This window comes from Panicum hallii, chromosome 8 (assembly GCF_002211085.1).
Source record: "Panicum hallii strain FIL2 chromosome 8, PHallii_v3.1, whole genome shotgun sequence".
Classification (NCBI taxonomy): domain Eukaryota; kingdom Viridiplantae; phylum Streptophyta; class Magnoliopsida; order Poales; family Poaceae; genus Panicum; species Panicum hallii.
In genome coordinates, this window is record NC_038049.1 from 3,000,986 (window position 1) to 3,019,864 (window position 18,879).

An 18,879-nucleotide genomic window follows, 5' to 3' on the forward strand; every position below is an offset into this window, starting at 1 on the left:
TATTTTTCACAAAGACACACATTTTCTATACCACTATTTTTTTTGAGCAAAACGAAACAGGGGCATTAAATAAAGGAAAATGATATGTGGAAATCAGAGTACTGGGCCAGAGCCCACAATAGGCTCAGCCCAGAATGACAGAACAAACAGCCCAGACCACATTAGTCTCTCCAGGGGCATTTCCGTCCGGCGCAAACAAAACCCTCGCGCCCGGGACCCCTTATATAAGCTGACCTAGGGTTTACATGCCCCCGCCTCCTCACTCACCCCACCCGTCCCTCCCGCGCCGCCACCCCCCACAGGTGAGCAAGCCGCGCGCCGCCGCCTCCCTCTCCCTCCTCTCCCCTCTCCAGGATTCGCTTTGCTCGTCGGCGGTGTCCATTTCCCCACCGCGGGATCGATCCGCCCGTGCTGCGTTCGCGGTGGATCTGATGTGTTTGCTGTGATGTGCTGCAGGTAAGGAGGAGGAGGCGAGGATGTCGCACCGCAAGTTCGAGCACCCGAGGCACGGTTCCCTCGGCTTCCTCCCCAGGAAGCGCGCCTCCCGCCACCGCGGCAAGGGTACGCACGCATCTCCCACTCTCCCCTCGCCGATTCTTGTTTCTTCACGGTTGCTAGATTCGTTTGCGTGAGTCTGTCCATGGTTGTAGTTCTTACTAGAACAGTGGTTAGCTCGAAGGATCAACGCCTGATTTACTCAAGGCGTTTCGATTCATTGGTTTGTGGGTCGAGTCTATGTTGTTGAAATGGTTGCCTATGTTGAAGGTGCAATTGCTGTTGTGGGTGTTCTAATATAATCATGCTGCTCTTGCATGCTGTGTCCTTTATATGACGAGTTAGGGTCCTATACGTTCCTGCTACTAAATAAGCTCATGTAATTATTTTACTATTACTTGCTGTGCAAAGCTAGTTGTATTGTTATTTATCATATATTAGTTTTCATGGGTTAGTCTTTGCTTTAGTGTATGACTGTTCCCTGCAGAAGTGAAATGCAGCATTTTCGTCATGTCTAACCTGAATGCGCAACACTCGAATTATTTAATTGCGAATTATGAACCTACTGTGATTATTTTACTCTGTTTGATTGATCTGGTGCTTACCTTTGACTTGCATATTTCATAACTTGATCTAATGTGTATTTCCCTGCTTTTGCAGTGAAGTCCTTCCCCAGGGATGACCCCAAGAAGCCATGCCACCTCACTGCCTTCCTTGGCTACAAGGCTGGCATGACACACATTGTCCGTGAGGTCGAGAAGCCTGGATCCAGTATGTCCTTTGTGTTTTCAATAAATTGAATTGATAACAGTTATGTTTTGCATATCTGAAAAGGATTTGCAGTGTCTTCATGTCCACAACTAGCAGTATCTTAAGCAATATACCATAAATGTTAGAATTTGTATTTATTTCTAGGTCAACTGCATTAGACAGTTGCATAACCTTTTCTTTTGTGTCAGAAAAATCTCCCTACCGAACTTGTCTTTACTTTTGAGGTATCCACAATAGCTCCCAATTAAGAATGTTAACCATGCACTTCCAGAGTGGTGTGCTTTCCTGTAGATGTATTACTCTGTGAAGGTAACAGCTATGCCTATCTGATGTTCTGCAGAACTCCACAAGAAGGAAACCTGTGAAGCTGTTACCATCATTGAAACTCCTCCTCTTGTCATTGTTGGTCTTGTGGCATATGTGAAGACTCCTCGTGGCCTCCGCACCCTCAACTCTGTCTGGGCTCAGCACCTGAGTGAGGAAGTGAGGAGGAGGTTCTACAAGAACTGGTGCAAGAGCAAGAAGAAGGCTTTCACTAAGTATGCTCTCAAGTATGACAGTGATGCTGGTAAGAAGGAAATTCAGCTGCAGCTTGAGAAGATGAAGAAGTACGCTTCTGTTATCCGTGTGATTGCCCACACCCAGGTGAGAAATGAAATCATTCTGTGCTTCTGCTCATCCATGGTTGTGAAACAATGCTTCCTTCTACTTGTGATCATGCTGGGTTAATTAAATAATGTCTGTCAACTAATATGTCAAGGGTTTAGTATAATATGCTAATCTCTTCTCAATGAATATGTTTCGTTGGACATATGTTGAATACTACCACTGTTTGCAGACTTCCGCACTAATGTTCATTTGTGTATTTCAGATTAGGAAGATGAAGGGTTTGAAGCAGAAGAAGGCTCACCTCATGGAGATCCAGGTCAATGGTGGTACCATTGCTGACAAGGTGGACTATGGCTACAAGTTCTTTGAGAAGGAGGTCCCGGTTGATGCTGTGTTCCAGAAGGATGAGATGATTGACATCATTGGCGTGACCAAGGGTAAGGGTTATGAGGGTGTGGTCACTCGGTGGGGTGTCACCCGCCTTCCCCGCAAGACCCACAGGGGTCTCCGCAAGGTTGCCTGTATTGGTGCCTGGCATCCGGCTAGGGTTTCCTACACTGTTGCCCGTGCTGGTCAGAATGGATACCACCACCGTACTGAGATGAACAAGAAGGTTTACAAGATTGGCAAGTCTGGGCAGGAGAGCCATGATGCCTCCACAGAGTTTGACAGGTGCTGTTTTCTTGTTTCCTGGAAGCAACATTTCTGTAAATTAGTGCTGCATGCTCTTAAAGTTAACTTGCACGATCTGTTGTGGCCCCTTTTGTGTTCTTGGTACTGAATTGTTGGGACTTTGCAGGACTGAGAAGGACATCACCCCCATGGGCGGCTTCCCCCACTACGGTATCGTCAAGGGTGACTACCTGATGATCAAGGGTTGCTGCGTTGGCCCCAAGAAGAGAGTGGTGACCCTCCGCCAGTCGCTGCTAAAGCAGACCTCGCGGCTGGCCCTGGAGGAGATCAAGCTCAAGTTCATCGACACCTCGTCCAAGTTCGGGCACGGTCGCTTCCAGACCACCGACGAGAAGCAGAAGTTCTACGGGAAGGTCAAGGCCTAAGCTACTGTGTTATGCTGCTTGTTCCGCACTGCGAAAATCCCTCAATTGTTACCAGATACTTGTTTCCTGTGGTACTAAGTTTTGTAGCAGAAGATGTTTGAGAACCTGTTCCCAAGTTTATCTGCGGAATTCGTGTCCTGCCCTGCAGTCCCTTGTTTGTGCGATTTTGCCAGTTGCGTGCCTGCTGGAACACACTGCATATCTGCAATGCAATTGCCATTCTGGATGTTTTGGTAACCGTTGTTCCTTGGTTTGGTTTGGCTGGCGAGAACTTGCAAGAGAATGCACAGCGTGTGCGTTCGTCGTTTCAAGATTGCTCCTATGTCGCTGATTCAGAATTGCACTGATGGGCTCGGTTTGAAGTTGGGTTTGCTGTAGACTGTAGGGACAAATCAAATTTTACAAGCTCAAAATTACGTGGATGGTTTTATTTTTAGGCTTTGGCAAAGCGTAGTCTTCTTGGTTTTGGGCATCGCAGCTGGTTTCACTACACGTTGGTTCGGTCACCCCAAAAGTAGGGGCCAGCACCCCCGCGAGACGCGGTCGTGGGCCCACAGCTCGCGGCCCCACCTGCCTGTGACGCACCGCCCTCCCTTATCCGCAGACCCCAACGCCCTATCCCACACGCCCGCTCGCACCTCCCCGCACCCGGTCTATACACCTTCCTCGACCCGCCCCAGCGAACGGCTCCCGGACCCTCCCCCGCCACGGGGATCCCATCGCGCGCCGGGTCCAGCCAGCCGGGAGGATAACCCGGCGGAGGCGTCGCCCTGGGCACGCCACGCGGCCCGGCCCAGTGTGCAACGACGCGGGGGACGCAGCAGCAGCGCACGCGGCCGCCGCCCCGCCTGTGAGACTAGTGAGAGAGGAACTGCCCTCCCCTTCCCCACCCCACTCCCCCCCCCTCTCCCCGCGCGCAGCCAGCCCAGCCAGAGCCAGGAGGAGGAACAGGAGCAGCGCCGCGGGCGGAGCACGCGAGGTGAGATTCCCCCCCACCCCTCCCCTTCCGTCTCGATTCGGCGCGGGTCCGTGCGATTGGGGGGGCGGACGGCGTCGCTCGCCGGGTCGGAGGCTCCGAGGTTCGCGGGCACCACCCGCCGTTGGCCGGGCTCACCGCGTCGGGCTGTTAGGGCGCGGATTGGGGCTGCGGATTTGGTCGTCGCCTCGGGGGCGTCCCCCGCTCCCATTTGCGGGCGTCGTTGTCACGGCCTCCTCCGGGGGCGGATTGGTTTCGAGGCGATGCGGTTTTCGTTTTGTCCCCAAAGGAATTTCGGGGGGTTTTAGGGGCCGCGAGTGTTCCTGGTGATGCTGGATGCGTCGTTCTAGGTGCCCGCGTTGAGGATAATCGATCCCGTCATCCAAATCGGCTGTTCATTTCGTGATTTATCGCCTGAGACGTTTTAGGGGTGGGGGGGGGGGGGTTTAGTTTCAAGGTCTGGGTTCAGCTCACTCTTTTCTACACTGCCACTGCACTGTTCCGTGCGTGAGTGCTGTAATCTTTCCTCACTGCTTCCCCAAAGGAATCTCTGGGAGGGGTTTTAGGGTCCACGAGCATTTCTGGTCCCGGTGATGCTGGATGCTTCATTCTAGCCTTCTAGGCGTGTACTTTACTCAGGAGAATCGGTTGCGTCGGCCAAATCGTATGCTTAATCTTGATTTATCGCCTGCGGCGTTTTAGGGGTGCGGTGGGGTGGCACCGGGTTAGTTTCAGGGTCTTGGTTCAGTTCATTCTGTTCTACACCGTCACTGCACTGTTCGATGCGTGCGCACTGTAAGCTTTCCTTACTGCTTCAGACTTGGAGAAATTCTAGCCTTTTCCTATCTGTATCGTTGATTCTTGTTTCTTTGTTCTGTTGGTGTGGGGGTTTCTGAATGCTTGTAGCTTTTTCCCAAAACATCGCCTTTCTTTGGCACCATAAGGTGCAATTATCTGATGCGTCGCCCGAATAACATGCTTTATTGTGTTCAATGACAGCAGTTTCTGGTACCACTTTAGTCTGGAGTATTGCATGGTCAAAACAGATTGCAGTGTTTCAGGGTTGTTTTTTTACAGCAACTTCAAGCCTTTATCTACTCGACAATAGAGTAAAAGTCAATATACTAGAAATTTGAGGGTTATTTCTGATTCTCACTTCCCCTTTTGAGCGATTTCACCCCGTCAGTATGGTCTCCTCTGTCGCCTCGGCACCTATTTGAAGGTTGTTGTTTGTTTAACTTTGTCTACACCTGCCTACGATAATGACCATCAGATTTAGATATTCTGACTGAACATTATCAGCTCGAAATGAGTCTGTCATAGTTTAGATATTTATGAGTTCCAGGACAAGCTTAATATGGTCTGACTCATTGCACGTACTGTAGATATAGTCTGCTGCATTTTATAACTTTAAACCCTCTTCACTTATGGTTCTTCAAAGAGGTGCATGTCATTTTGAGCAGTGCCAGCACCTTTCATCTCTTATTTGTTCTTTAGTTTTGTCTAGAGTGCTGTCTGTTTGATTCCTATGCTGGGTTTTACATGATTGGTTTGCGCCTGTATTATTTCTGTATACTTTAGGGTACTCTCTTCTGAAAGTACCTTGTTGATGGTCCATAGAATATATTATGCTGAGTTTTTTGTCAATTTGCAGGTATGGATAGATACCACAGGGTAGAGAAGCCTCGGAATGACACTCCCATCAGCCAGAATGAGATCAGAATCACTACACAGGGGAGGATGAGGAACTATATCAGCTATGGGATGTCGTTGCTCGAGGTGACCTCATTACTATGGTTCCATTTTGGCTTTGTTGTTATCTGGCATAAAAGAGCATTGATGTTTTGTATACCATGTTACCATGCTTTAACGATTGCTGTGAAATGTTTGCAATTTGAAATTAGTGGGAATATTTGGGGTATTTTGCCGTGTGCATGTGTATGCTTTTACTTATGAGTAGTTCTGCCCTTTAAGGATTGTAATGAACAAGTAAATTGCTCACCTGCCTGTCTTCAAGTGTTTATTGTTATATGTACATTAGGCAAATGGTAAATTTTGTTTTGTCTTAATTTTCTTCATTGAATAATCTCATTTTGTTCACATGTCAACAGACAGCCTAATCACTATTAAATATTAATCGGGAAATCTGTGACTTTGCTTTTATGATGGCATAATACATGGTTTTCTTGCATTTCAATACCTTCATGGCCCTTCCTGAATTCCTTGTTCTTACTTGTTAGTGTTTATTTTGTTGCACTTCTAAAAATTCGATCTTTTCACCCGAACAATATGATGCTTATGGATCGGAAAATCTGTTACATTGCTGTTATGATGGCATACTACATGGTATTGTTGCCATTCTAATACCTTCATGGCCCTTCCTGAGTTTCTTGTTCTTAGTGTTCATTTAGTTGCACTACTTCAAGTTCTGTATTTTCACCAGAACCATTTGAAGCTTACCATTTTGGTAAAAAGATACAAACTTTTTATGCAGTTCACATTATTGAAGGAATATTGCCGTTGTCCTGTGCGTGTGTTGTTTCTTCAGCTTGTTACGTCATCCTTTTTTAATGAAAAAATTTACACCTGCTTGACTAATGTTCTTTGTTACAATACACACATTGGTTAAATGATAAATTTACTTGGTTTAAATGCTTTCATCTAATATTCTCATTTTGTTCAATGTTCATACATCAAATGCACATCTCAATCAAAGACACCTTTGGATTTTTATGACTTGTATTTTGCTCTTGTAGTGGCGCAGTAATAAGAATTTGTGGCTCTTCCTGGTTATTGTCTACAACTCTGTGCCTTGCATTACTCCCAAATAGATTATTTCACCTGAATTATGTGAAGTTCGCCAGTTTGATTAAAAAAAGCAAATTTGCGAACAATTCACATGATTGTAGAAATGCTGCCCTTGTTATTTGCACTCAATTGTTTCTTCATTTTGTTTTCTCATCCTCTTCTGAAGATCTGTTTATTGGTTAGAGGCCAAAGATGCTATACTGCCTTTACAAATTCTCCGTGCAGTAATATTTTTTCTCGAACACTCTCCATGCAGTAATCTTAACATAGTTTAATTGATAGATGATCAATCCCTTCTACTTTTACAGGAAAATGGCCATGATGAGATTAGTATCAAGGCTATGGGACGTGCCATAAATAAGACAGTTTTGGTTGTGGAATTGATCAAGGTTGGTCTCACTAGACTAGGCTTGTCTGCCTTACAATACTGCTATTAAAATTGCTATCAATGTTTGTTTTTGAACTGGCACTTAACTGTTCATCCAGAGAAGAGTTGGAGGTCTTCATCAGAATACTGTTACTGAATCTGTTGATATCACGGACACATGGGAACCTTTGGAAGAAGGCCTTCTCCCGTAAGGATATGCTTATATTTCTTCAAACAAAAGGAGATTTTTACTCAGACACTAACACACTTGTTTACTCAGACTAGAGACAACGCGCCATGTATCAATGATCACCGTGACCCTGTCCAAGAAACCTCTGGATACATCATCTCCAGGGTAAGCCAAAAAATTGCCCTCCTCTGGCTACAGATATAGAAGAATTTAAGGCATACTTGGTTACTTTGCCTTCTCTAATCCATAAATGCCTGCTCATTGTTTTGAAACCTTCTGTCAATTTGCCTGCTCACTATTTGTTATGTTTGATGTTGTACTTAGGTACCAACCACCTATCCCAGCTGAAGAGGTGAAACCTGCTTTTGACTATGATCATGAAGGTGCACTCTCAGTTGACCTTCCTTACTATGACTATGATGTACTTAGAATCACCGCATAACCGTCTTGTTCATGGTATTTCAGAATCCTACCCCCCTGGTCGTGGAAGAGGTCGTGGTGGTGGGAGAAGAGGCAGGGGAAGAGGTATGTTCTTTCTTGTGTCTTCTATACGCAGCAAAGTTCTGTCAATAGTCATTGTTTCCTAGAACAGTGTCTCATATTTTAGCATGCTAAATCACCACATTTGCTAAATTATGTAGAGAGCATGGCTGCCTTATTTTCTGGATAGTGATAAAATGCCTATGAAGTTATTTAGGTGGAGATACCTTTTTTCTTTTGTAAATGCTTGAATGCTGAGTGTGCAGGAATGAGTAATGGCCCCCCTCCACCTGCTTATGGCTACAATGAAGAGTGGGAGGAGGAAGGAGATTATTACAACAGAGGGCGTGGGAGAGGGAGGTCGCGAGGTAGAGGAGGAAGGGGTCGTGGCTACTACGGAGGCGGCAGGCGTGGTGGCTACGGCTATGACTATGGCTATGGAGGCAGGGGTGGGTACTACGAGGAGCAGGATGAATACTATGACGAGCCTGAAGAATATGGCCCGCCCCCAGGCCGCGGTAAGCCCAGTCAAACAACATTACATGTCCATGGGGGGTTTTGCATGCCTGACACTTCTCATGGCTCGTGTTCTGTAGGTTTCACAGGGCGTGGCAGGGGAAGAAGGGGGGCGGCCCCCTGGCGCGGGCGTGGTGGCCGTGGGCCGCCACGTGGCGGCCGAGGAGGCTACTACTAGCCGAGAAGTGCGACATGCCAAAGTGGGTGTGCTCTGAAGCCGGCACTGATGTGCGTGCTTTAGTTATCGTTAGCGTTTGCTATCCGTGTTCTTCTATGGAGCTCCTGGACCGGAATGGCCCATAGGCCCTCGCTACTTTACTTCCTGCTGCTGTGCTGTGCCTGTGCCGACTCATTGGGCAAGTTTTTGTGGCTCGCTCGTGGTTTTGTAGCTAGGTTAGCGAGTGAAGTTACACTCGGTAGCGCAGTGTTTCCCCTCCCATCCAGACGACATGATGCGAGATTGTTTATTCTCCTGTTAATCTGTCATCTTATTTCGTATGGATGCTGAATGCAGAGAGTTTCATGATCCTCTTGTCTCGATTGGCCATTGCCGTCATGCTGGGTTAGGCTTTCCCGCTGGCGGGTTCAGGTTGTGTGCATACGCTGTAATAGTGGAAGTCCACGGGTGTGTTGCGAATAACAGATATGCCGCCGTCAGATAGCAAGCAACCTGCCGGGTGTTTTCACTTCAATGCACATAGTGTCAGCTCAAGGGTGTTCGTGTCAGGGAGCTGCTAGTAGCCTAGTAGCTCGTTAGCAAAGCCCTTTCTCGGCTAATGCGCGTCTTCCTCGTGTGCCAGAGGCTTGCAAGTTGCTGCACCTGATCGGCTTGTCAGCTTATGCAGGGTACCCAAATTCAACACCTGGCAACCATGCTGCAGAACCAGAGCAGCAGTGAAAGGAGCACACCAAACGAAACGTGGAGATTAGAGGATGCCGATGGTTGCATGGTTACCATTGTTTGTGTGCTGGCTCGAGGCAGCGGCACAAGCATCTTTGTAAAACAAAAACAAAAAAAAATCAATTTTTGGCTGAAAACAAAATTGGAAATAGAGAATATGTGGTGTAGCATGAGTCCATCAAAGCTGCATTGCTTGGAAGCTGGAAAGAAAGCCTATTGTCTCGATGGCATTTCTTGGAACATCACACTTACCAGTGGTGTATTTCTTGGAACACGACACTTACCAGTGGTGTGGATCGGTGGATGTGGAGTGGATTAGCGAAGTCACTTCCAAGTTAGTTCACGGAGAGGTAAATGGACTTTGTTTGTTTTATTTATTTCCAACTCGGCCTCGGCCCGTCACGAACACGACCACCAGGCCAGGCCTTTTCCTCATGCCGACCCAGTCCATCCCCGTCGACCACCCGGCCCAGCTCTCGGCCCAGCTACACGCTACCTCTTCCCCCCGCTGCCACGCGTCGCTTCGTCAGGGGCTTGAAGGTGCGGAGGTGTCGCCGTCGCCGCACGTGGGAGAGACAGCGAGCGGCCGTCGGCGACAAACGCGTTAGGGTTCCTCATCGCTCGACCTCAGGTGTCCGCTGACCCTGTATCCAAAATCCCCAAATGCGAACGCCGCCGTCCTCGTCCCGCGCTGATCACGTCGAGCCGTCGTCTGTCGACGTCGTCCTTCCCTTCCGGCAATGCCTCCAAGATTTTTTTCGGGGCGCCTAGCCTACACTGCTGGTCAATGCCTTGCGCCACCGCTCTGATCGGCGATAGCTGCGGGCGTTGAAGATCGCGTTGCTAGTCCACTGCGTTCTGACGGCCAGTAATCCGACTGCCTTGCTGCCCGTTGCTCAAACTCAATGGCCTGCACGCTGAACAACCAGGAGAGCTTCTGATTCAGCGAGATCACAAGGAAGTCACATTCACACGCACGCTAAATTCTTGAAGTGTTCGTCATTTTCGCGAGCGAGCGAGCCGGAATGCCGGGCCGGGCTGCGCCGTTCTTTCTCACCTGAGGATGAACTGGAACGGAGTAGGACACCACCGGCGCAGGACCCCCCGCCGCGCCATTGACGTGACAAGTTCAGATTCTCATGTTCACCGAGAAAGCAACGACAGCTTATTCGAAAAGAATCCACGAATACAAATGCATCTCTCATCTCAAAAACAAAAGAGAAAAGGATTTACCGCTACACCTAAAAGATTCTACATGCCGTATGAACGTGTATTCTCGGATCAAAATCAGTCCCCTGGTCAACGGACGTGGAAAAAAACTGGGCCAAAAATTCGGATCAGGACTGCAGGGACGGCCGTAACTCGATCCCTGCGGCGACGCGGGTCACCCTGCCGACGGGTCACGCGGCGGCGCGGGCCACCACCCCGAGCCCGCGTCCGCCCATGTCGCCGGCGGCGGCGGGTGACCCGCCCCGCCGTCGCTTCCGGACCGGCTCCCCTGCGGCCACCACTGATGGCGCGCCGCGCCGTTGCTTTCACTCGCTCCTCCGAAGCTCAAGAACACCGGGAACGACGGCGAGCCCGGCGCCGCGGCGGGCGCGGTCACCGTCTGCTCGAGGAAGCGGGGCGGCTCGCCGGCGCCCTGCAGGAACCGGGCGTACTCCGAGTACTCCCCGCCGCCGCCGCCGCCCGCCAGTGCCTGCGACTCCAGCAGCGCCTCCGGCCTCTGTGGCGGCGGCGGAGGAGGAGGAGCCGCGGCCGCCTGCGGCGCCGAGGGCGTGCGGAGCGTGGCGGACTCCGGGAAGTTGAGCTTGGCGCGGCTGCCGCGGAACCCGAGCGCGGCCTCGTCGTAGGCCCGCGCCGCGGCCTCGGCGGTGTCGAAGGTGCCCAGCCACACGCGCGCCGCCTTGTGCGGGTCACGGATCTCCGCCGCCCATTTCCCCCACGGCCGCTGCCGCACGCCGCGGTACCGCCTCCGCTGCCCTCCGCCGCCGCTTTCCGCCGAGGATGGCGAGGGGATCTCCCCGCTCGGGCCGGCCGACGCCGTCGCCGCGGGCGAGTGCTGCGCCGGCGTCGCTGCCGCGCCGTACTCTGCTCACACAAGCCATGAATGAAAACAGAGCAAGAAGAATGCCACGATGCTTAAAGATTGCAATTTTACTCTCCTACTGTATTAACCACTAATGAGCATCCGGTGCTTGAAGACTACATTTTTACTCTTGTGCTATACTGATGCAGTTGAATCGCATAAAATGAAGAGGGAAATGGTTAATTTGCTCTGTGCCTCTGTTCTTCTGTCTTTGTGACACTTGGATTAAAACTGGAGCTTTTTCCTTTTCGATTTCGTTGGTGGATGATGAGTCTGAACTTGAGCAATGGAATTTGGTGTGCAGACTCGTGGTGGTCAATGGAACTTGTTTTCATATAATTCTTTTTGTGAGGATATTTCTTGCACAAAACAGCATTTTTTTTCTTCCTATTTAGGTCTGTGTGTGTTCCTGTAACTCTGTTCCAGTGTTACCTATTCCACGGCAGAGAACATACTTCACAAATTTTCTCCTCTTCTTTTCCCATTGCAATAGTGACACAGTTGATAACATTCTATAGAACATACACCAGGAACCAAACTTTAAAGGAAACATTCACACGAATTTTTTTTGGTGCCCAGTGACGTTCATTCACGGATCTTTAAAGCAGGTTCTGTTTTTTTTCCCTTTATTTCACTGTCCTTTCTTCAACAGTTTGTTTTCTAGCTGCAAAGCTTGCATGCATCATGCTCGAGTTGGTAGTGGTGGGAAAGCACGTTCATTCATGCAACCTTGTATACTCGTGAGAAACGTGAAGAGGCCCAACAAGAGCATGAGGGCAAGGACGCAGCAAAAGAAAGAATGTAACAAAAAAAGAAAAAAAAATCGCGCCTCCTATACTCCACATGGTTGACTTGTAGGTGGTAGGGGCGGCGGAGGGTGTGTGTCGCGGGGAGGAAGGACCAGGAGGTGCTCGGGGAGAGAACGAAGGAAGAAGATGACCATGTGATACTGGATCTGAGCGGTTGTATTGCTTGTTATGGAGCGAAAAGACCTTCGCTTTGTGTGGCCTGACATATGACACGTCCTAAGATTTCGTTTTGCTATTTCCAACTATGCAACAGATCAACGGTGATTCCAAACTTTATGCTGTTTTTTCTTTTTGAAAAAAGTCATGTTGTGTGGTATGCTTGTACTTTGCACGTAGAACGAAGGCGGGAAAAGAAAGTCCGGGGAAGAAACAGGTTTGGGTTGATGGAACAGAGCAATGACAAAAGGGTTGAGCAGGGCAAGCTCTGTAGCCTGTAGGAATGGTTGCCGAACTGCTGCTCTGTCTCGAACGGCAGAGCAGGAGGAGGCGCGCAGTGAGGCTCTGTTCCGAGTGGCGACGAGAGGAGACGCAGCTTTGGCTAGAGTAGACTAGACATGACGAATGGGCAAGCGGAGATGTAGCTGCTTGGGTTACCGTGAGGCGGTGCCGCGTGTGACGGCGGCGACATCTCGCCGTAGCCGTAGCCGTAGCCCTGCCAGGCCCCCGCCGGCGTCGGCGAGGCACCCTCCCGCCGAGCACCGGCCGGCGCCCCGCCCGCGACGACCCTCGCCAGCGCTTCGACCATCATGGACGCCTCCCGGCTCCGCTCGTACCCGGACCGCATCCACCACGCCGCCGCCCGCCGGTCCTCCTCCTCTTCCTCGTCGCCGCCGGCGGCGAGCCCTCCTCCACCTCCTTCCCGCGCGTTCGCCACCTTGGCCGCGCCTCCTTTTTCCGGCCCGGGCGTTGCAGCGCGTATATAGGCGCGGCGCAGGGTCGGGAGAGTCGTTGATCGGGACGCCACGTGTACGGCCAGGGAGATTCCGCCGCTCCTAGTAGTACTTCACATCTTTTATCCGAAAAAAAGAGAGAAGAAGCCCCGCCGTTTTATGTACAGTGAACTGAAGTTCTGGCACAAGGTGCAATGCATTTGGTTTCCTTCTGTCGAGCGCTAGATTTGTGCTGCCACCTTGCTTAGCTTTTTTTTTTCAAAAAAGAAAAGATGAACTGCCACCCTGTGTTTGGGACGGTTTCAAACGGCAAATTCGCTTCACCTGGAGCTGGAGGGAGAGCAACCACAGACCATTGACCAGAGCGTGCTGGTACTGTAGACCTTTTGTTTGGCTGGCCAAGGCCAGCTGCAGAAGGCAACCTGGTAGAAGTAGCACTAGTTTACATTTAACAAATAAATAAGTGAAGTTCAGGAGAATTCGAGAGCGAATTGGTCGGAGGATATTAAACTCACTTCGTGGGGAGAGATTGTGGCGGTGATTCGGGCAGGCAGGTTCCCACTGCTTCTTCCTAGTCTGAGGGGTTATTTGGTTTCTCAGAATTAAATTTTAGTTCCGTCGCATCGAATGTTTAGATACCGATCGATCAGAAGTATTAAAATATAGACTAATTTAATTATATAGCTTGTGTCGCTGACCATGTCACACATGGGCCGGTCTGACCGAACCGCGCGGCGCATCGAGAAGGCGTTTTCGGTGGGAAATTTTATTTGCTCCACTGCTAGCTGTAATTACCAGCGGTAGGGATGGATAATTAAGAGACGAACGAGGATGATTGGTAGCTGTAGCAGCACTACTGTAGAGATGTACGTACTCAAGTTGGGCTCGTCGTCCTCGCCCCAACGACGCGCTTTCCTTTGACGCACGTGGCTGACTAGCGTGGACGTGGCCACCTAGCCGTCCACTCGCTGGCCAACACTTGTCAAGCGGAGATGGAGAGTGATGGGGAGAGGGCCAATTTGCAGACTGAGTCACTGTAGACATTGATTTACTACGTGTGTTTCGTTTTCTCTAGCTACCTACACAGATTCAGCTAGGTACCGTGATGTATCTCTATCTCTACTATTTCTATCTATTTCTAAAGCAGGCAATGTAATGATTCTTTCGTCTGTCAATCGAAATCCTAATCGGATTCCGAACAAATTAATCGGAACCCTAATTAGAACTCAGACAAATAGACCGGAATTCCAATCGGAACCCGGACAATCATTATCTCACGCGGCCACGGCACAGCATGTACACAGAGTGAAAGAGTATAAAGTTGGTATTCTCGTATAGATCCGAATAAAATTTATATTACCAGTAGCAACGCACGGAAACTATACTAGTAAATGATAAAGATCATAATATATTTAGGAAAGCTTTCTTCAAAGGACCTATAATAGTTCGGAACTCTCAGGGAGTACAGGTAAGCCATTTTTTTTAGTGTGACAACGTTACTATGCCACAGAAGAGAATAAAAAATTGAATTCTTGTTTTAAGCCAGTCGGAACACGGAAATTCCAACGCGTACGGAATCCGTACGTACCACCTATCGTCCATCGAGCCTGCCGACGACGCCGATCATATCAGCAAAAGGCCGCATACCTAGCCCCACGACCAGTCAACCGGCCTCTTCCGTCGGAATGTTCCAAATTATAATTTATTTTAATTATTTAGATATATAGATTTTATTATATATATAAATCTATATACATAATAAAATATATATATATATCTAGAAATACCAAAACAAATCGATTGATTCACGCCATCCATACACACGTGTGATGACTGCTGCTGATATCCATGCGACGATCGACGGTCTGAACCGATCAGAAGGCAAGCAACTAATAACCAACAATTACTTGTTCTTTTTTTTTTATTAATGGGAAGAAAAGTTGAAGGAAACTTTTAGTTCCGCGCCACGGTTCAAATGGACATGACACGTTACTATTAGCTGCTGCCATGGCTAGTAAGAGCTGCCCGGCCGGCCTAAACATCTCTGCTGGCCGGTATGCATCATGTGGACACAGAAACTAAGTCTTTGTTACTTGTCGCAATACAATTCTTTTAAGCAAGAGAGCTGGGAATAATTATATTACATCTGACATGATGAGACAAGAGCAGAAATCAGAGGAATGACAGGACGAAGAAGATCGATCCTGATCTTGGTAACAGTCACACATCTCTGCATCAACTGTTGACACGCACATCACCACATGCATCCCGATCGATACGCCAGTTTCAACGTTGACTTACTCATGACTCGCGTAGCAAATTGATCAACGTTGACATGCGCATCACCACTTACTTGTGGTGGACTGGTTATTGTCTGCTATCTTTTTCCCGTCGCACTAGCACCGGAAGAAAGCCACGATTATGATGAATTGATGACTGATCACCTCCTCTTTCGGGACAATGTTCTGGATCTTTTTTTTTATATAAAATGAATGATCGATCATCAAATCTTCCGTGCAAGATATGATCATTTACATGAGTGAATGCATAGCAAGAAAAGATCTACCAATAAATGGAACTGATAGGAAAAATGGAAAATACTTCCACTAGTACCTGGGACAACTTTGCATGGCTCTTTATATATATATAAGGGGATGTTTGTTCCCCTGGAGCTTATTTAAACCCCATCACATCGAATGTTTGTATGTTAATTAGAAGTATTAAACACCATTTGATGTGATAGGGCTTAAAATAAGCCTCAGGGAACCAAACACCCACTAAAACTGTAGGAGAAAAAAGAGTGAAATAAAGCCGATACAAAGAGCTGGCCATGGTTTGGTTAGTTGGGAATAGGAGGCAAAAGGGAAATGCACGCCAGAAGAGAAGCTTAGCGAAGGGTGAGTGTCGAGTGGGCAAGTAATCTAAGTTGGCAATTTAGCCCTTTCTCGATTGAACTGACAGATAAGTGCATTCTTTTCAGGGAAATGAAGAAGTGAGAGCGAGGCACATGCCAGCTTACACTTTGCAGTAGCATATCTGTGTGGTAATGCTTACCCGAAGCAGAACCACAGAAGTATTATGGTCCAGAACTGTGCTGGTCGGCGATGTTAGATTCAGTCAGTAGTGTAATTTTTTTATTTATGCTTATTATGGTCTAGAAGGGGGTGAATAAGAGACTCAAATCAACCCCAAAAGACCCTCAACCCCTGTCCCTTCTCTAACTATTAGTAATAAGAGACTCAAATAATGCGGTGGGTTATTCTTTCAACTCATGTTTATTTGTTAGGCCCATATATATTTCGTTCCACTTGAACAAATGCTTTGTTCCAGTTCAATATAACTTGACATGATGTTCTAAATTGAGCGCTAATCATTAACGTTTCTTATATATCAAGTAAAAATATCATAGCGGCATAGAACAGTTTTCGAATACAAATCCACAAGTTCAGTTCTAGGAGAACAAATCCATATGGATCCCATAAATGCTAGCAGTCTCCTCTCACACCGTGGCACTACATGTAGCTGGAGTGAGCATAAAAGCACCTACAGTAGGATCCATTGGCACTGGCGCACCGCAGTACTATATGTATCGAGCGCCAACATATTGTTTCCCTTCTTCTCCATTTTCTCCTGCTGCGAAATTCAACATATCTTTGGTTGAGTTTAGTCAGTGTTATGCTTTTGTCAGTGTTGTGCTATTGTTTTGAGTCGATGGTCATCGCGATCTGGTGTGAAAAACTACCACCAAGACAATATATTCATGATTGTGATGACTCTCACCAGCAAATCTTCTGTGCAAGGTACGGCATTTAGATCCATGAATGCATAGCATCAAAGGATCTCCTGCCAACAATTATCATTGGAACTGATAGAAAAAGGAACACTTCCTACGGTACTTTAGGACAACATACATGACTTCTTATACATATATGTTACCCTTTCAGCGAACAGTGAGCACTGCCAATGCAAAAGAAGGGGTAAGGAAAGCACAAAAGTTTTGCAAGTTAACAGTGAGCTCCTCAGTTTGGCCGTGGGCTTGAGAGTACTTGAAGACTGCTGTTTGTTTCCGTCCGTACATTTGCCACCAGATATACAGTATCGGCAGTGGCGGAACCTGAGCTAAATTGGGGGGAGGGGGTGGGGGGCAATTTGATACAGCAGTGTGAAATAACTAAGAAATAAAGAGTATTTGTATGTATACATGCACGCATAAAAATATGCAAGAGAGAAATTTTTATTGGAGGGGGAGCCGGGGCTCCTCCACTGTGTTCCGCCAGTGAGTATCAGGCCTATCATCTATGTCTTCGTATGCAGAACTAGAAGAAAAGAGAATGTCGATCCAAAGAGCTGGGAGAAGCTGCCACAGTGGTTGGGAACGCGAGGCACAAGCGAAATGCACGTCAGTAGCTGAAGAAGTGAAAGGGTGTGAGGAGCACATCTAATCTAGGGTTGCAGTTCAACTCCTTTTCTATGCGTATTTTTTCAGTGAAACGAAGAAGTGAGAGTGAGTCGCATGCCACAGAGTAATAAACTTCATAGTAGCATCTCTATGTGCGGCAGTGCTTAGACGCAGTATCGGTTCCTCATTCCGCCAAGGTGCTGTGATAATATTGGATTGGATGGGTTGGCTGCCACTGAAAATATTACACCATGGAACGTTTAACACCACTTCACTTTAACCAAATTTTTTTTAATAGTTCAATAACTTGACATGGTGTACTAAATTACTGCACGTTAATCATTAAATAACTTGACATGGTGTCAAAATATCATAAGAACTATATATCTGGATCCGATAATGCTACTTTCCTCTCACACTATGACAGTGCAAGTAGAGCACATAACTAAAAAAAGCTAAGGCACCTGCCACAGTACTCTCCACTGGATCGGAAGTGATTAAAACAAAAGGTCTAATAATCACACTGGCACAACATGTACAATATGATCGACCGCCTATATATTGTCGCCCTTTCCGCTTACACAGCTCAAACCAAGAGCCATCAGCACTAACCATAAGTAGTAGACTAGGCGATACATACAGAAGGATTGATCAAAAGAGTAGCAAAGAAGAAGCTGCTGCCGTTGGGTGTTGGGGATAGGAGGCAAAAGGGAAGTTTACATCAGCAGAGAATGTAAGGTTGGGAGACAGATGCTAGAGCCGATGTGAAATGAATACCGTGGTAAAATACTTCACGTTACCAAGTCTGTCCGCGACCGTGGCCTTGAAGTTTGTTCAGGCGATGATGCACTCGTTTAATTTGTTTGTGGAATATAAAGCAAATTAGAGTCCATCGAACTGCATTCGAAGCAGCGGCAGTTGCATATATAGGTAGGAGAGCACGAGGTTACGTGCAGTGACCTGCAGCTGCACAATTCTATGTTTTAAACCTGCACATATCTGATTTACGAGCAACATGTTCAGAACCACGCATGCACATCGTAGCAGCTTCAAGGATAAGACGGCATTGAGCTTATCTCTTCAGCATTTGCTACTGCCCTATGCTTAGTACTATGCTTGTATTAATTGAGATGCAACCCTCTGTTTTTTTCTAAAATCTAAAAAATACTTTGGAGAAAAAAATTAAAATGTTTGGTTAAGAAAAAGATATTTTTTGGACAAGAAGAAAAATGGTCCAAGACTGTAATGTGATTCCCTTTTATTTTATGCTTTGTCTAAACATCCGTTGCCTAAAAATTAAATCACCACAAGTCAATTTCACTACTACTAGAGAACTTCTCGTTTGTGCCGGCTCCTAACCCTCACTCGCGCTGGTTAACGAACTGGCAGAATAGAGACGACACTGATGAGGCTGTTTGCTATGTTTCTTCTTTAAAATGTGAAGCTTTGATTCTTTGGTTAAAAGTTGTTGGCTGCCGGCTTCAGACATTGCATAATTGCATTGACAGGGACCTAGTCTAC

At 47.6% G+C, this 18,879-nt stretch overlaps 3 protein-coding genes across 3 annotated transcripts; 2 read left to right on the top strand and 1 right to left on the bottom strand.

Annotated features, from left to right (window-relative positions):
* Positions 1 to 253: 253 nt before the first annotated feature.
* On the top strand, positions 254 to 3,105 carry LOC112902648 (60S ribosomal protein L3). The gene is made up of 6 exons (XM_025971794.1): positions 254 to 302; positions 457 to 561; positions 1,156 to 1,266; positions 1,607 to 1,911; positions 2,138 to 2,547; positions 2,675 to 3,105. The coding sequence occupies exons 2-6, from the start codon at positions 477 to 479 to the stop codon at positions 2,931 to 2,933; spliced, it is 1,170 nt and encodes a 389-aa protein (XP_025827579.1). The 5' UTR covers positions 254 to 302; positions 457 to 476; the 3' UTR covers positions 2,934 to 3,105.
* A 655-nt stretch (positions 3,106 to 3,760) lies between these two features.
* Positions 3,761 to 8,796, top strand: LOC112902450 (RNA-binding protein FUS-like). Its single transcript, XM_025971533.1, has 9 exons — positions 3,761 to 3,912; positions 5,564 to 5,688; positions 7,026 to 7,106; positions 7,204 to 7,292; positions 7,365 to 7,439; positions 7,599 to 7,657; positions 7,740 to 7,799; positions 8,021 to 8,272; positions 8,351 to 8,796. Exons 2-9 carry the CDS (start codon positions 5,566 to 5,568, stop codon positions 8,446 to 8,448), a joined length of 837 nt encoding a protein of 278 aa, XP_025827318.1. The 5' UTR covers positions 3,761 to 3,912; positions 5,564 to 5,565; the 3' UTR covers positions 8,449 to 8,796.
* A 548-nt stretch (positions 8,797 to 9,344) lies between these two features.
* LOC112902598 (ethylene-responsive transcription factor ERF110-like) lies at positions 9,345 to 14,561 on the bottom strand. The gene is made up of 4 exons (XM_025971721.1): positions 14,548 to 14,561; positions 12,664 to 13,061; positions 10,229 to 11,262; positions 9,345 to 10,088 (listed from the first exon to the last, which is right to left on the bottom strand). The coding sequence occupies exons 1-3, from the start codon at positions 14,559 to 14,561 to the stop codon at positions 10,556 to 10,558; spliced, it is 1,119 nt and encodes a 372-aa protein (XP_025827506.1). The 3' UTR covers positions 9,345 to 10,088; positions 10,229 to 10,555.
* Positions 14,562 to 18,879: the final 4,318 nt, after the last annotated feature.

Excerpts from the sequence above, each read along its gene's own strand:
- LOC112902648 (XM_025971794.1), top strand. The coding sequence starts at position 477 with ATGTCGCACCGCAAGTTCGAGCACCCGAGGCACGGTTCCCTCGGCTTC. Across the intron at positions 562-1,155 it reads CTCCCGCCACCGCGGCAAGG|TGAAGTCCTTCCCCAGGGAT; the intron begins GTACGCACGCAT and ends CTGCTTTTGCAG. Across the intron at positions 2,548-2,674 it reads GCCTCCACAGAGTTTGACAG|GACTGAGAAGGACATCACCC; the intron begins GTGCTGTTTTCT and ends GGGACTTTGCAG.
- LOC112902598 (XM_025971721.1), bottom strand. Across the intron at positions 11,263-12,663 it reads ACACGCGGCACCGCCTCACG|AGTACGGCGCGGCAGCGACG; the intron begins GTAACCCAAGCA and ends TTGTGTGAGCAG.
- LOC112902450 (XM_025971533.1), top strand. The coding sequence starts at position 5,566 with ATGGATAGATACCACAGGGTAGAGAAGCCTCGGAATGACACTCCCATC. Across the intron at positions 5,689-7,025 it reads ATGGGATGTCGTTGCTCGAG|GAAAATGGCCATGATGAGAT; the intron begins GTGACCTCATTA and ends CTACTTTTACAG. Across the intron at positions 7,440-7,598 it reads CTGGATACATCATCTCCAGG|GTACCAACCACCTATCCCAG; the intron begins GTAAGCCAAAAA and ends TGTTGTACTTAG.